Genomic DNA, 16,695 nt, shown 5'->3' on the forward strand with positions numbered 1-16,695 from the left:
CTAACGTTAATTGAAACAGTTCCCCCGCACGATAAACAAACATGTTACAAGCAGACAATCATTCTTCAAGTCGTTGTTTTCTCATTGTGCATCGTTACTCGACAATCTCGTCTGTAATCTGTGGAATCTGACAGCGTATCACGACGTTGCGTTGCGTTGCGTTGCGTTGCGTTGGCCTCGGAGTGCCATCGCTTCGAGACGGGTCAGCTGCAAGGATTACAGTGACAATCACAACCCTGGTCAGGTAATGTTTCAGCCGTCATCATGCACAAAGGCTCGAGCTTACTCAGTACATTTCAGCTCAAATCACAATGTAACACACGTGCCTCCTACGTTTTCAATGCCTGTCATCACTTCAAGCAAACATACATACCTTTAAATACTACTTGAACATTTTGATAAAGTTTCTGAATTGCCTAAAAAGGGTAAGAAATTCACGATCATGGTTGTATACATTTGATTCACTAATAACATCAAAGGCAGTAGAGTTCGCCAAATTCTCATGTCTGTATCTAGCATAGTCTATAGATAAAGCTCCTTTTTCATCCTGGATCTCGACATATGTTCGCCATGCCTCCCAAAAGTGAGCTTGGCTAAATCAAGATGAGTGTCTTCGTCCGTCATCTCCTGTGTCATGAATCAATATACCACAACATAACTCCCTGTTCCCATTCCGCATCCCACAAGCTAGGACTTAGCCAACAGTTTGCCATGACAAGATTTACTCAACAAGTTACTGAATCACAGAGCTCTGGCTGCCCTCACCAGCCTTCCCATGACATGAGCCATGGGGATCAGGCAAATACCCCTGCAGGATCTCATTTGTTTCTCCCATTTCTTCGGAGCATGAATCGCTTTCTTCAAAAGGAATTGCAAACTCCTCATCCTCCTCAGGCTCTGGGTCAGCGCTGACATTCACAAACATTGTCTGAGGGATCTTGTACACCTCGAAGTTTGGTATCGGTATCGAACCAAAAGCGCCAACATTTGCAATCTTCTCAGTTATAATCGCTGGGCTATTTTTGGTATGCTCCTGAATGATTTCACTTGCCTCACGAAGTGCGTCAACCTCATTCGTACAGCTGGCTAGCGAGATAATGTTAAGCATGACATCGACTGTCGGCCCAAGAGGATCAACCCTCAAGTCTAGGGAATCTAGGGTTGAAGCGCATCGATCGCTGATATCGTTGAACAGCGAAACGCATAGATTGTGCATTGCCAGGAAGGGAAATGCTAGCTCCCTCGACTCTCCGGTCAGGGCTAAGGCGAATTGCCTCAGCTGTTCGTCAGGGGAGGGCTGCGTTGCCTGCTGACGGTCTTTAGACTTGGTCTTCATAAACCGTTTCTTGACTAGTTTCCTTTCTTTTTCGTCAAGAGGGACGAGGGTATGGACATCTTCGCCAGCGATAGTTTCCTTGTAAAGATTGGCAGATAGAATGTAGGCCAAATCATCCTCTGATAGGTTGGGGACGAGACGTTTGTGAACTATGTCGGCGAATATCATCGACACCGGAGCTACACCCTGAAGTTCAGCGGTAAAGGATTTGAAAAACTTTTGTGGTTCCCTTTGATTGCGTCCCATGCGAAGATATTTCAAAGCTGATGGTTTAAAGCCAAGCTGGATTAGGAGGCGTGTGGCAAAGTCCTCTCGTTTCTCCGGCTTGCTTGCGAAAAATAGATCCTGCTCCTTAAAGCAATTTTGAAATGAATCCATGTCTATCCACGGTCCCTCAAGCATCTTCAGCTGTTGCATGGCGTTGTACAAGTGAGCCATAATTGTCATTACGCCAGCATCCTTGACAAGCCGCAGTGCCATATCAGCCAAGTAAACTCTGGCACAGAATAAATAAAGACCAGAAAACGTTGGCAAGATATTGAAGATTTCGAATGTACCTTCTTTGCATTGGTGGCGGGTTCCTTTTTCTGGCTCGGCACGTTCCTCTTGGGGGTCACAGTATGACAAAATCTTGTCAAAATACTGGATAAGTCGACCAACGCTCTCATCAAGGTTTGGGGGACCAGGGGGCGAGCCTGGTAGTGATAGACTGGCAACGAAAGCCTGGAGTTGGTCTCGCATGTCCTTCGCATGCTTGCAAAACTCCGATGAGCCTCGTGCTAGGTCTTCCCGCATGATATGAAACACATCAAGGTGAACTTGGTAAGCAAACGCCAGTTCGAACGAAAACACATGATCCTCGCTTGCTAGAAATACAAACGTTGAGAACTTATCCATGACTCCACACTCTCTGCGATGCTTGGCAAACACCAGGGCCTCGTTCCAAAATCGTGCTGCCATCAACTGGTCAACTGAGAGGTCCAGAGTAGCAGCTTTGTTCCCTGGCACACCGCAGCGAGTCTTTAGACTGCGCATCATCTCATGAGTGTCAAAGATGCTTTCTGTTGGACGCGGGAACATCGTTTTAAGCGGCTCAAGGATGGCGAGTACATGGGAGAACGTGGAATTGAATAGTTCCGTTAGCTGAGAATCGACATGCTTGCCACTCCAGCACTCATCAATTTGCTGCTGCGAGTACCCATTTAGAGCAGCTTGCATGGTAAAATGCATCCTCCCAACTCGGATACAACCGCCGTATTTGTCGAAAAGTTTGAAAGACTGGCCCACAAGACGCTCTACCATATGTATTCCAGTATCCGTGATTACTCCAGCAACTGTGAGGTCAAACTTGCCATCACGGTAGCCTTTCCAAACCCATGCGATATGGTTTCGGATTGTCTCAGCGTCGTTGATCAGAAGTCTCCAGGTAAGCAGAGCATCATCGAGGCAGTCCTGTTCTTCTGCCTGATATGTGGCAGTGTCTTCCTTTATCTGTTGGGGGCGCTCGATGTCTGGTGCGTCCAAGAACTCACGCGATGGGTCATCCAACGCGAGTAGGTTGAATCCTTCGATAACCTTGCTTGGCTCAGCTGGCTTTTGCTTTTTGACTGCTTTCATGTTGGGACGTAAAGTATCTCGGACAGTTTCCATCACATGGACGAAGTGAAGATGCTTTTGGTTGGCATGTTCATCAACCTCAATTCCATGCTTCACCATTTGAGATCGAAACGAAGATCTCCCGTAGATGACTCGGCCAATGGTGTCAAAGAACGTCGGCGGTACCTGGATGGTAGGCTGTCGATGTGCAACGATAAAATTAGCCATAGGGACATAATCCCTTAAGGCGACAATATACTTTTTATCGGTCCCATCCTTAGTTCCAGTGGCCTGGCTCTTTGCCTCCTTACGAGCCTTTCCCTTTAGGCGGCCGGAAGGTTTCTTCTGGTTGTCCTTATTGTTGGGCTCAGCCGTCTGTGACTTATAGCCATAGTACTTTGCCTTTGACGCGAGCCAACCGGCGACGGAGTCTGTGTCCTTCTTATACAGCTCCAAAGTACTGACTAGGTAGGGCGGGAGTGTCTGAGTTTCCATTTTAAGGGACGTGGTCATGAGACGTACTGGTAGCGTCGTCGAGGGTGGATTGCTAGGGGGGATGGGTCACTTGAAGAAAGGTAGAGGCTGAGATGACTTGTCGAGTCCTAGTGAAGCTGAAAGTCTGACAGAAAAGGTAGACGGAAGAATAAGACGGGAAACATTATATACATACTGGGCTCGGTGCCAGTAGAGGTTCGTTCATCGATGCGAACGACCTGTTCCAGTGTCAGGGCCATGGTTCCACAGGCAGAGACAAAACTTAGCTTCACAGTGGCTTATTGGGTGCTTAGGACATCTATCTGTTCTTCCTATAGCCTGGTCTGCGTCATAGGGTGCTCGGACGAAAAACTGACTGTGTCAAATGAGATGAGAACTAGAGATCTATTCCTCAATTACACTTAGTTTACAAGGCATTGTCTATCTACCTACTTACAGAACTCAGTTGCGATACTGGTCAGTCCCTCAGCTACTTGTTCAATTGACTCGATGTGAACAAACTCCTCCTTCCCGTGAAATCCCTCTCCCTTTGGTCCCCAGAGCAGAGGCACTATCCCTTTCTCAGCCAACAAAGCGCAATCGGTCCAGAACGGGGCACCGGCGGTAACCGCGTCTTTGCCAGTGACACTGCCTACAATGCCGGAGACGAGCTTGGTGAAAGGGTGGTCCGCCGCTGTGAACTGGGGCGGGCGGCTGAAGAAGATATTGGCTTCTGCCTTGAAGTCGGTGACTTCCTTTGCTACCTTGGCGATAATGTTGTCGAACTCTTTCTGAACAACTTCATTGGTCTCTCCAGGGATTGTTCGGCGCTCTGCGATGATGGTACACTGTGCGGGATACGACGATGCCTCCTCGCCGCCGTCAATAACGGATGCGTGTGCAGTGCCTGTTCCCAAGGTCTCGTCTCCGTGACCTCCTTGCAACTTCTTAGCGTATTTTCCGAACTCAACGAGGAAATGGCCGGCATTGACAATGGCGTCGATGCCCAGATCAGCCCGTGAACCATGTGCAGCCAGTCCATAGACCTTGATCTCAATGTGACAGTACCCTTTGTGCGCGTGATTGATCTCGAGGTTCGTTGACTCCGATACAACAGCGGCATCTGCTCTCCATCCAGCGCGAAGGATGTCTTCTGTTCCCTTACTCAAGCTCTCCTCGTCGGCAACACCAGTGAAGATCACATCACCACGAAGGCCAAGCTTCTTAGTATTGGCAAGCGCGATCATGCCTGCTGCGACGCCTCCCTTCATGTCAGCGGATCCTCGGCCATAGAGACGCCCGTCTACAATCTTGCCGCTCAATGGATCATCGTCGTAGCCCATGATAGTGACTGTGTCGAGGTGTCCGTTGAACATGACGCTTTTCCCGCCGCCGGAGCCGCGAACAACACCAACAACAGAGGGGCGACCCTTTGTGTACTCTACCCAGTGCGTTTCCAGATCCCTATGCTCGAGCCATGCAGCGACATAGCGAGCGATGGCTGTCTCACCAGGTCCGGGAACAGAACCCAAGTCGGGACTGGCTGAGTTGATCTGGACAAGAGTTTGGGTGAGTGCCACTGGGTCATTGCCAGAAACGTCGTGGGGTACATCGTAGTCTCTGTTTCGCTCTGTGCAAAAGATCACGACAGTGGACTTGTCATTGAGCCCAAGGGCCTTCTTGTCATCCTGTGTAAGCCGTCTTAGTGCAGCGAGAGTCGAGCCTCCGCAGGGCCCAGCGTTGATGCCTTGAGATTGCAGATACAAGGTGGACTGGTGAGCTTCGTGGTCTGACACGGTCAAGCTTGCATCCACGCCATTTTTCAAGAGGTCCCATGCGATTGTTGAAGGAGCTCCGCAATTGAGACCAGCCATGATGGTGCCGGTCGTTGGGATCTCTGTGAATTCGCCCTTCTCCAGACTCTTCCACAAACACGCCGCAGTATCAGGCTCAACTGTCAACGTGGAGGTGGATGTACCCTGTCTCTTGAAGTGAGAGACAACAGATTGAGCGAATGATCCGACTCCGACAGGAGCGATGACCAAGTCAGCTTTGGCAGAACCGAGCTGCTTGTCAACCTCTCGCATCATGGTACCGTAGCCATCGACAATCCACTATGGCAAAACATTAGGATTAAAGCTATTCATGGTTAGAGAAGTATTACTTGCCTGTGGAACGGTCTGATAGTCACCGAATGCATGGTCCTGAACCATGATCCCCTTCTCATGCTTGGCCGCAGACTCGGCCTCAAGCATCGCATCCTCATATCTACCCTTTGACATGACAACTTTGGCGCCCTCAGACTCAATGAGCTTGACTGTCGAGGGGTGCATCGATGCTGGTACGTGAATCTCAGCTGGAACATCGAAGATAGCACCCATGCGAGCCACCGCACGTCCATGGTTCCCTTCTGTCGCCGCGTACAAGGTCAATTGGTGAGACTTTGCCGCTTCTCGGACAGTATCAATATCCGAGTCAAGAGGCAACCCAAATTCCTCGGTTATAGAGCGAAATGCGCCCCAAGAAGCACCCAAGATCTTGAACGCCGGAAGGCCGAAGCGGTTCGTCTCGTCTTTGACATGGACAGCTCCGACCCCAATCTCTTGAGCCAGGCCATCCAGACTAACAAGAGGTGTTGGCTCATAACTGGGAAGGCTCTGGTGGAACCGATCAATGACTTCTGTGGAGGCGGGCTCAGGTGAAGTCCATGATTTGGCTTTGGAGTTGAAGTGGACATGTCGACGACTGGTCATGATGCTTGTAGTTGCTGGGTTTCTCCAACTGGGATGAAAAAGGTTTGATGCGGAGAATTGGGCGGGGAAGTCAGAACAAGATTCGATGGAGAGATGAGCGAAAGGGATGTGATATTGTTGGGATGTTCTATACGTCTTGAGAAGGAATTTTGCAACATTTTTATACGCAGTTTGCAAGAGAATGCGCCCAAGTTGACATTGATGATGCGCCTTCTGGTGACCACCAACCCCACACAATGGGCATTATCATACTTCAGTTCCAATTCGTAATGTCAGGTCTCTCACCCTCAAATTATTGACATCTTTCGCAAGGCTTCCGAGAATATCTATAAAAATTGTTCTTATTAATCGTCCTTGATGGTTCATGAATATGTGATGAAGTTGAGTTATCGCACAAGTACAGGTAGACCGATCGTTGTCGGGCGTATGTTTAGCCGTTGTTCTAACGTAGGCTAGCTGAGGTTAGCTCGTAAGATCATGCAGAAACAGGCGATTCTATACGGCGTCTGGACCGTCGCTGTACGCATTCAGCAGGTCTGTAAAGACACTTCCTGTGTCGCTCCGCATTTCGGTTGAGGCCAATTGTATCGGACAGAGTTTGTGAACATGGTTTTATCAACCTTAGGTAGTCTAGAACAATGAGCTCTGTAAGGGATAGGCAGTTGGGGTTTGGTTGCAGCACGTTTAATGTTCCAGAACCACTGACAGCCACCCTGTAATCAGCAACTGCATTGAGAGGACGTTAAAGTATTTATCACAGTAAAAAAGAAAGAACTCTAAGTAATTTCCCCACGATCCATTATATGACTTCTATCTAGAAACCCTCAAGATAAGTAGGTAGGTACTGTAAATACGAGTAAGGGCAGGTTCAGCGGACTCACTGTCAAATTCACGATAGCGCAGCGCCCTCTAAGTACCTACCTGTTTTTCCTTCCACAGCACATTCAACTTGCCAATAGTGCGCATTGGTGCGATAAAGGCAGATCTCTTCAATCTTCGAGGATAAACAACAGATGATGGCCTGCAGTAAAACACCAAAGAATGTCGTCAAGGATATCCCAAACAGAACAGAACAGGCGGTGCGCGCTGTCACTTGCATCCCGGCTGTGACTAAGCCCGACATCGCTTCAAGCGAACGCTACGCGTGACGTTATCGCAACTTCTCTCAATCCAATACTCCACTCCAACATCTTCTTCACATGCCTCCTCATCCGCCCTTTGAAGTCGCTGAGAGGCTGCTGCCCTCATCAAAGTTTCATTATGGACTTTTCACTGGATGAAATCCTCTTCACTGGCGGCGAAGATGCTGCGTTGACGCTGCCTTACGACCAGATTGACGATCCAGTCCCTCAATCACGGAGTCCGTCAAATCCGCTTGCTGAGGGAGCGAATATCGATACCATGCTACAGACGATCAACCCTCAAGAAGCGTTCAACATCCAAAACACCGAAATCCCGGATTTTCAGATTGATTGGAATGCCGATTTTCAGCAGGCCAAAGCAGCCTCCGAGACCCCCGCAGATGGTCTCAACCAGGACTTTTCTTTTCTCAATCAACCAGCAACGAATTGGGGTATGCCAGCGCCGTTGCCAGCTTCCACTGATCCTATCAAAACGCCCACGACCTCAATTGATGAATTTTTTGTCAAGAATGGAGCATCCCGTCCTCCTGTGCCATGCACCAACTGCCGTCGAACTCGCTTGCAATGCCTAATCTTGCAAACTACGGTAGCAAACCCGAACCCTACCAAGAGTTGTTCGAGCTGTGTCGCCTTGTTCCGCGAATGCAGTCTGGCAGGGCAGAAGAAGAGGAAACCCTCAGAATTCGAGACGTCGGAGCCTGTCATCGGTCGCCTCCATGGAGTCAGCGAGCACAGCATCCTAGGAGTACCTGCGACCGTTGATGAAGGCCAATCATCGCAGGCCCTTTCAATGGCAGCACTGTCGGGCAAAAGAGCGAACACTCGGTCAGTGCGAAAGACGAGGGTGCTGCGAAATTGGTACCTTTCCAATCTCGACCATCCCTACCCATCGGAGGAAGAGAAAGCTAGTCTTTCTCAACAGTCAGGATTGAGCAGGAGTCAAGTAGTCAATTGGTTTGCCAACACAAGACGACGCCATCGACTCTCCTCGACTTACTCTGCATCGCCTGGCCGGGGTCGTCAAGGATTTGCACCAGGATCCCCCATGCCGCATTACCTCCGTAAAAACATGTCACCCTTGGATCGTTGGAAGAATTCTCCGCCCGATGAGGAGCCAGCTTCAGCGACGGCGATTCAAAACGCCTTGGCTGCTCAGTCAAGTGGACATAGTTCGCTGGATAGCGACGCGGCTGTATCTGATGGGCCAGGAACGTCTGCGAGCAATGACTCTCTCTGGCTTTCTAATCTACAAGAGGCGTCGTCCAACTCAGCATCTTCTTGTTACTCGTATCGCTCAAGAGATGCGGCATTCTTCTCTCGCTCTGGTAGTAGTTCAGTGGTAGAAGGGCCCTCCATATCTAGGACTGCATCCTCGAGGTCACGAACAAAGAAGTTCGTCGCGTTTCAATGTACATTTTGTGGGCAAAGCTTCAAGAAAAAGTACGATTGGGTTCGTCATGAACGGTCAATTCATCTCCCAGGTCTCGACTCATGGATTTGCGCGTTGCCTGTCACGCCAGATCAATCATTCTTAGTCTGGCGCATGAGTGAAGATGGCCCACAATGCCTTTTCTGTGGTGAGAACTCACCCAGCGACGAGCACATTCAAGCTCACGAATTTGACACCTGTGCCGAACGCCCTGTTTCAGAGCGCAAGTTTACACGCAAAGACCACCTCTGGCAGCACCTTCACAAGTTTCATGGGTGTCGCAAGTGGGATGGCTGGAAACCGGACCTGAGTCTGCTACAACACCGACAAGATATGATAAGAAGCAAATGCGGTTTCTGTCAAGTCATGATGGACAGCTGGGGAGAACGAACAGACCACATCGCTGCTCACTTCCGGTCCGGGTTGACGATGGAGCAATGGGTTGGAGGATCCGGGATCCACGACCCTGGCGATATGGGTACCGAAGGCCGGTAGATGAGCCGCTCTTGGAGGTGGATACAGATACGGTACGGGAGATGTCACTGACCCGGCATCGGTACGGAAGAATGGAGACAATCGGGGGAACCGATGCAGCCCTGTTGCGACACGTGGGAACCTTGTCCTGGTGACTCCACCGACGGCTAACGGCGGTTAAGTCCAGAAGGCCCGTAGAAGCATTGTTCAATTAATTCAACATTCGAAACCATTAAGCGAGATGCGCAAGCTTTCAGAAAAACTTGTCGAAACCTGAGTTCAGCTCAAGTTCATCAAGAGACCAATACTCAGTCTATGAGTGTCTCGACTGCCTCGTACCCTCCAATACCCCTGCGCCGTTGTGGGGAATCACGAAGTTGTGGCAAATGTCAAACTCTCTTTGACAAGTGACAAGAGACACGCGCGCAAAGAACAGTGGACATGTGAAATCCGGAGTTCGGATGACAGCGTCTCATTTGACAGCCCCTGGTCCGATTCTCCATGACTTGTCAGAGTCTCGACCATCCCTTGCTCACGCGAGCCGAGACTGTTGATTCCTGTTTATTTACGGCGGCCTTACCTTTTTGGATAAATTGGGCAACACCGAGCCGAATCAATGTCACGTACGTATGCGGGGATTCTTCTCTGTTGTTCTTTTCTGTCGGTACTCCTTTTTAACTCTGTTCTTCTTTTTTTTTTCTTCTCTCACATTTCATTCCTTCTTTTATTTTTTCTGTAACTTTGTTGTGTCTTGCTTCCCGCGTCTGTCGCCATCCCAAGCCTTCATCTTCAGCTTCATTCGCACAACTGCATTACTCTCTACAAGTCAGTAAAAACAAATCCTTCAAATCAGTCACCATGATCATCACTCGCGCCCTCTCCATCACCAACTTTGTCATCGCCGGCTCGGCACTCAGCTTCCAGGTGGGTGTCCTGTACCCATGGCACAAGCAGCTTGACGATGGCTTCGAGGAGCTCAAGAAGGAGCACTTGCGCGTCCTGCAAGCCGTCGAGTCGAAAGTACAGCAAACACGAGACGCCGCTGTCCTAGAAGAGAGCCGTAACAGCGTTCGCGGCTTGCTCGGCAACCTTGCCGCATGGAAGGCCTGAGCGTGGCCGACTTCGGGGGCAGCGTAGCAACAACAAGACACAACAAAATACCCAGCACAAAACAGATGAAAACCACATATACACAGGAGAGAAAGAGCACTAGCAGCGTCTTTTTGAATTCGACAACGACCAAATTTCCTACTACTCAAGGCGTTTCTTCCCTGTCATTTTCTCGGCGTTCAAATCCTCGGCCCGGGTGGGGCCGGCAACGGTCACGATCCGGGTGGTCACGTGTATCCCTGAACCCCCTCTTACGCATTTCAACGGTTTCACCCGATCGGGTTTTTCCTTCGGTACCATTACCTTAGCTTAGACGGGCGCACGGGAATAATCAGTCAGTTACGGCACGGGAAAGACATTTACATTTGATCTGCTTAGACTTTTTATAGCTCGCATTTAGTTTATGGTGTTTGCTAAATGATACTCTTTTTTTCTTCTAGAAGACTGCTATCTTGTCGCCATTGTGCACGTTTCAATTACCGCCGTGATGGATGTGTCGCGTCTCGCAACGCGACTCTTAGCTTGATCTCACAGTAACATAGGTCATGAAAGAATGGATCTTTAGCATGATGATCATGAGATAGAGAATATGTCATTGAGGTTTCAGCGCAGGTAAGCATCCATAACACGCCACCAGAATAACGTTAACACGCGACAGGCCTTGAAATGAAGCGTCCACCGCCATCTCCCACCGAAATGAGACCGACTCCCACGAAGCGCCGAAACATTACACCCGTCTAATCTTTCGTCTAATTGTCCACCTTGAACCAGACGGGGTTACTCGCGCTATTCGTCATGCGAACATCGAAGGTGCCCGAATAACCAGGCATGATACGCAGCGGCGCGGCATCGGAGACACGAACGGGGAGAGATTTGCTCCCGTTGAAGAGCTTTTCGAAGTTGCTGTTGAACTGGACAAGTAGCACGAGAATCCCGATGAGCGCGCCCGTCGCTGCGAGTTTGACGACAAGGTCGAAGAAGGCGATGACTTTGAGGAAGCCAGAGGAAGACTTTTCGGAGGTGGTCATTGTGGGGGTGGTTGATGCTTGAGGGGCGGTTGTGGGTTTATCGGCCATGAGCAGGAGTATTTGAAGGTGAGCAAGTGCTGAGGCAAAAGAGGAAGACGCGAGCAGAGATGACAGTGACAGTCCCAAGGCAGGGCTGGGAATGTAAGGCCTTGAAATACCGTAGGGCTATCCGAGGGAGACTCACACCGCAAGGCTGATCAACGGGGATGGGCACTGAAATAAGCTTAACTCACCAAGCTTCCAAGACATGAGACCGCCATTACAGGGGTTTAATTGAAGCTACTACATATTGAGAGAGCGCTAGATGCCAGATGGTGGTTTCCAGTGGTGGGTGTAATGTCGTGAAGGCGCTGTCATTTGATGAGCTTCCTTGCTTTTGGCGAGGATTCTCCACGTCGCATGCTATGCTTTCTTGCCCTGTTTATGAGGGCGGCGATGATGATCGTGGGATAAACGCTCGCATTTAGTTAGCATCTTGTCAATCTCAGAGACCAACTCAAACTAAAGTCTTGGGACTTGATTCCATTTTCGTATTGTCGAGAGCAAACAGCTCATAAGTCGTGAATTAGAGTAGAGGGGCACGCTACCCATCTAGCGCATTGTGGCTGACACAAAATCCAGTTATAGTACTAACTTCTCGCCAACCATATCTCTGTTGTTTCTGTTAGAGCGCTAATAGCGATGTCGCGTTATTCCGATGCCCAGGGATCATCCTCGCGATCTGCAGGAGCTGAAAAAGAGGCCCCCAGTTGGGCAAGCTTTGCGCGGCGGATGTTTCCCCAAGAATGTTCAAGATCGAGAGAAGAGATGGTGTGAGTAAGGGAATTTGGGTTAGGCAGTATGAGATCAGCTGGGAGATCACTGATTTATGACTACCTAGGTGCAGGAATTAGAGGTGCAGCCATCGTGGTGCTTAATTTATGGTGCAATTGGGTTCTAAAATTAGCAGCGATGCCCTGCTAGGCATAACCTCCAGCAAATAACTTACCCTGGAATGACATGCATTTTGCTGGGGTTTGGGCCATGTGAATCTTGGAATGCTGTAGATTTGACGGACTATTTGTTCCAACTTCAATCTTATGTCCTTGGTACATCCTAGCATAGCACCCCATCTCACAAAATCACACACGGTGGCGGTGTTTCGAACTCCTCATTCCTCTCCTCCAAAAACCGTTGTTCATTGCTCCAGCCAAGACCATCAAGCCTCTTTCTCATACTTTTCGCTTCTTCAAGATAACTCGCACCCTGAACATCCTCAGCATAATCATCCATCAACTTCTCCAGCTCCTCATGTCTATATCCATCGTCCAATGACGCCCAAACCAACTTCAAGAGCTCAGGCACGTAGGACGCTCCACATGGTCTGAATGTCTGACATCGATGGGCGAGAAGTACTGCATCATCGCATATTTCGTGAGAGTCTTGTTTGTAATCTGGAAGAACACCAAAGGCGTTGAGTGTCGGGCCGATGAGTGCTGCTTGGACGAGAAGACCTGCGTGGCCGGAGGCGTACTCTATAGCCTTCATTCTGCACGCAGGCGATGCATCCGTTGGGAGTGTTGCCACCATGGCTTCTTCGTAGAGTTTCTTCATCACGAGTCGTTCTTGAGAGAGAATATTGTAGTAGCATTTCAGCTGGTAGAGATATCTCTCCGGGTCTCGAAGAAAGACGGGTAAATCCCCTATTGCTCCGAGTTCGAAGCAGTAGAGGTTCTGTTGGTAGTGGTATGGCCGTGTCATGATAGTATCTTGGACGGCTACGTCCCAGAACCAAGACCCGAGCTCGACCTTTGGGTCACATAGAGCGGCGTATATCTAATCACTATTGTAAGTCAAGCCATGCATGAGTACGGGGAGGCCTTACCGCTTGTAAACACCAGGCTCGTATATCACCTGAGTGGAGCATCTCGCCTTGAGATACAGCTTCTTTCAACAAGTAGGCTATCACCCCTCGATGTTTATTGGCATGCTTGTTGTCAAGCCAGACCTAACACCATCAGTGTCGATACCAAAATGATTCACTGGGTATAGTTACCTGACATAGCATCATCATTAATACGAGTTCCAGCTTAAGCATGACTGGTTGATTTTCATCACTCAAACAGCCCTGCAAGGATCTCAACGCCTTCCCATAAAGAGAAAAGGTTTTCTTGTCAGCAGTCTTCCGCAGCCGTATTGCTTGGAATGATGCTATCATGGCAGAAGTAGTAGTATCAAGAGCAGAATTCGAGCCCATACGTCGAGGAAGATCTGCAAAGAAATAAGGACCATATGCTTCAAAACCAAACCGATCATCATCAATCTCCATAAGCGATATGAACTCTGCAGTCAGTCTAGTCGTATCATTGCTAGGTGTTTCAGCAGGAGGCGTGATGAGCTGTGTAGTCTGTGTATCAGGTTTGTACTGATGGAATTTGAAGCGTCTTGTCCCACTGCCGACGCACTCATCACCAAGTCTGATACAGCGGCCGCACTTTGGTTGCTTTTGATCACACTTGTCTCATTAGTCAGTGCTCCCTCTCCAAGATCATAAGTCAGACATACCCTCTTCTTTGCCTTTCGACATGAGTTGCAGCCGCGGCTGCTGGGAACACCGACCATTCTGTTTGATGACTGTTCAACGTTAGGTAACAAGAGTGAGATATCTCTTGGGGGAGATGACGGAAGAGGTGTTATGTAAGCGTGGGATGCTGACAGTGATCAGCCAATGGATGGAAGGGGAGACAGTGCGTGAGAAATTAAGCTTATTCTGCGGAGGGAAAATGCACCGCTTATCTGGCATTGAGCTACGGCAAACAGGCTTAGCTTGCCAGATTGGGCATGCGGCAGTTCTTGTACAGCATGTGCCAGTCTGTAGTGAGAATTCATACCTATCTTGGGCTACTTGAATTGTAGATAGATAGTTATAATTAACCATTAGAGTAATGATGAAGTTTCATGAGTACCTTGAAGCTCACACTGGTCTTCATAAACTGTCTGTATGGTATCAAGAGCTAGCACCCAGCAGCTTATCTCTAATCATCTCAAATGAACTCGCCCATCAGTTCCCCGATAGTTTCAATGGCCCCTGTAAAGTTCGCCTTTGGGAGATTCTCATTTACCCAAGGGAGAATCGGATCAATAGCAAAACATAAGCACCGCCAGTACAAAGCTCTCACGAGGAGCTGCACCCTTGTATGATCGGTTCCAAACATTTCAACCAACTCCCGATCTCCATTTAACCAGATGAGTCCGTCTGCTACTATGATAGCTTCTGCATACTCAGCAGGTCGCCAGTAAAGTGTGATGTCAATGATTGCCGGAGCTTTGTTGGTTTCTGAGTTGAACAAGACGTTCCCAGTCAAGTCACCGTGGACGAGCTGATTCTTGATTTCCTGTCGAAATGGCTGTCGTAACTTCAGAAGCTGGTCAAGAATTGGTTGAATAGTAGCCATAACATCGCTGTTGACATCGTCGACATCCCCGAGTTTCTTTTCCTCCCAAGTCACAAGATCTGCCTCTGTAAATCGATTCTGTCTCGTAGACAGAAAAGAGGGCCTATCAACAGGCAATCGCGTGACATCAGCATGAAAGGCACGGCAAGCCCTCATAAGAATATCAAACTGTTCCTGTGGAGTTGCTTTCCCTTCAAGATATTCCCAGGCCGTCCAACCATCACAAACATATCTCGCATCTGAAGCCTGTATTGGTCTAGGAACGCGGTAGTCGACAGGATGAAGCTCAAACAGAGATTTGCAAAGGGTTGCGATGTATTCAGATTCATTGTCATCGTCTGAAGGTCGGAGAAGTATGCCATGCGAAGTTTGGTAGCAAAGACCTCGACCGCCTGGGACGTGTATCAGAGGGCCCTCTAGACCAAAGGCATCCAAGACGTTTGGAGGAGGTAGTTGACTCATGATGGCCTTTCGAGACCTTCATTGAAACTATTGGGGAACATGCTGTTGTTCTTCTGTTTTATCTTCGAGTGTGACGACGAGGGCGCGCCCTTTGACTGATGAGTTAGGTAAGTCGACCAATGCCAGGGACGTTCATGTTATAGCAGTCTCGCACGATGTATCAAGTATATATGCACAGGAGTCGAACAGAGATGTGTTATAGATGTTCATTATTGTCACAGAATAATTAATTTCCGGCCTGACCGCAAGTCTCTGTCCAATGTCAATGAACATGTAAGCTATCTTCACAAACTTGTGATCTATGGAAGATTCGTACACACTCTTATTCATAAGAAGTAAATGACCAGCGCACTCCCATCGTGTATAGTATAACTCTAAAGTATGAATCAACTCGACCTCACGTCTGTAATGCAAGTGAAACCGCACACTCAACAGCAAACTCAAAACTCCTCGCGTACCACCCAGGACCCCAATAGCTCAGCTCAATATTATGCGGTGCCGCTTTTACAACACTCAAATCCACCCTCTCACTGTTCGGAAACCCCTCTCTGAAATGCTTCAAATGCTCCTCCGTAGCGTCCCAATAATGGTCTCTCTCCGCCAAACCGATCATTAACGGCACCGTAACATTAACACCCCATTTGTCCTTCCATCCCCCCAACCAAGACTTTCTCAGCGCCGCAAGTTCCTGAAACGGAATGGCGTGGTCCAGGCGCTCAGACTGTGCATAAACAGTTTCGTCTGCCGTTCCTGGAAGAAGCAAAGTCTTATCCTTCACTTCGACAGGGATGTTCAAATATGATGGTGGAGGATCGGGCTGTGAAACATGGCCGCCTGTGTCTTTCAACAGGGAGCCAAAGCCTGATATGACGATACCGCCGAGGGGATATGCAGGTGATGATGAGGTTGCGTGCAGGGATGATGCGACGATTGCGCCGTTGGCTCCGAGGCTGTGACAGTGAAGAATGATGCATGTGCATGCATTGGACAGTCCATACTCTTTCCAAACGGTTGGGAGAATGGATCGATGCAGTCGTCGTCCCCATTGTTCAGGATAGCTCGATCCTTCGGGAATACTACCCACGGGCGTAGTATCCCTATAATCCGGTCGATCTATAGCCACAAACGGCACGGAGAGTGCTTCACTGATACCCCTCGCCGAGTATTCTGGGGTAGCATCGAAGTAGTGGCTCGTATAGCACCCACCGTGAAGTCCAACCACCAACGGTCTATGCTTCAAAGTTGAGGGCGATGACGGAATGTTGGAGATTCCAGAGAGCACTGTGCCGTCTTGCAGGGAGAGTTTGAAGGGCTCCATGGCGTCTGACCAATTAAGCATAAATGACACGCCAAGCAATGAGAATCAGTTGTGGCTGCTGTTTGTATCGACCAACAGCATAAGATAAGCAGCGTGATACAGCAGAAAACGCTCGTGGTGGGGTTGGCGTTGGTTGCAG

The 16,695-nt window shown here is 49.1% G+C and overlaps 6 protein-coding genes across 6 annotated transcripts; 2 read left to right on the forward strand and 4 right to left on the reverse strand.

Annotated features, from left to right (window-relative positions):
* Positions 1-733: 733 nt before the first annotated feature.
* On the reverse strand, positions 734-6,159 carry FSUBG_3674 (diaminopropionate ammonia-lyase; the record flags this gene model as incomplete). Its single annotated transcript, XM_036681580.1, has 5 exons — positions 734-3,453; positions 3,603-3,645; positions 3,784-3,803; positions 3,864-5,520; positions 5,584-6,159. The coding sequence occupies 5 exons, from the start codon at positions 6,157-6,159 to the stop codon at positions 734-736; spliced, it is 5,016 nt and encodes a 1,671-aa protein (XP_036540789.1).
* A 1,260-nt stretch (positions 6,160-7,419) lies between these two features.
* Positions 7,420-9,225, forward strand: FSUBG_3675 (homeobox meis3-B; the record flags this gene model as incomplete). Its single annotated transcript, XM_036681581.1, has 1 exon — positions 7,420-9,225. One exon carries the CDS (start codon positions 7,420-7,422, stop codon positions 9,223-9,225), a length of 1,806 nt encoding a protein of 601 aa, XP_036540790.1.
* Positions 9,226-10,062: 837 nt separating this feature from the next.
* On the forward strand, positions 10,063-10,314 carry FSUBG_3676 (mitochondrial phosphate carrier; the record flags this gene model as incomplete). Its single annotated transcript, XM_036681582.1, has 1 exon — positions 10,063-10,314. One exon carries the CDS (start codon positions 10,063-10,065, stop codon positions 10,312-10,314), a length of 252 nt encoding a protein of 83 aa, XP_036540791.1.
* A 749-nt stretch (positions 10,315-11,063) lies between these two features.
* On the reverse strand, positions 11,064-11,342 carry FSUBG_3677 (uncharacterized protein; the record flags this gene model as incomplete). Its single annotated transcript, XM_036681583.1, has 1 exon — positions 11,064-11,342. One exon carries the CDS (start codon positions 11,340-11,342, stop codon positions 11,064-11,066), a length of 279 nt encoding a protein of 92 aa, XP_036540792.1.
* Positions 11,343-12,455: 1,113 nt separating this feature from the next.
* FSUBG_3678 (uncharacterized protein) lies at positions 12,456-15,238 on the reverse strand (the record flags this gene model as incomplete). Its single annotated transcript, XM_036681584.1, has 5 exons — positions 12,456-13,157; positions 13,207-13,329; positions 13,378-13,836; positions 13,887-13,955; positions 14,501-15,238. 5 exons carry the CDS (start codon positions 15,236-15,238, stop codon positions 12,456-12,458), a joined length of 2,091 nt encoding a protein of 696 aa, XP_036540793.1.
* Positions 15,239-15,635: 397 nt separating this feature from the next.
* Positions 15,636-16,556, reverse strand: FSUBG_3679 (alpha beta hydrolase fold; the record flags this gene model as incomplete). The annotated part of the gene is made up of 1 exon (XM_036681585.1): positions 15,636-16,556. One exon carries the CDS (start codon positions 16,554-16,556, stop codon positions 15,636-15,638), a length of 921 nt encoding a protein of 306 aa, XP_036540794.1.
* Between the last annotated feature and the right edge of the window lie 139 nt (positions 16,557-16,695).

The sequence above is a fragment of the Fusarium subglutinans genome, assembly GCF_013396075.1.
Source record: "Fusarium subglutinans strain NRRL 66333 chromosome Unknown NRRL66333_c0000031, whole genome shotgun sequence".
Classification (NCBI taxonomy): Eukaryota; Fungi; Ascomycota; class Sordariomycetes; order Hypocreales; family Nectriaceae; genus Fusarium; species Fusarium subglutinans.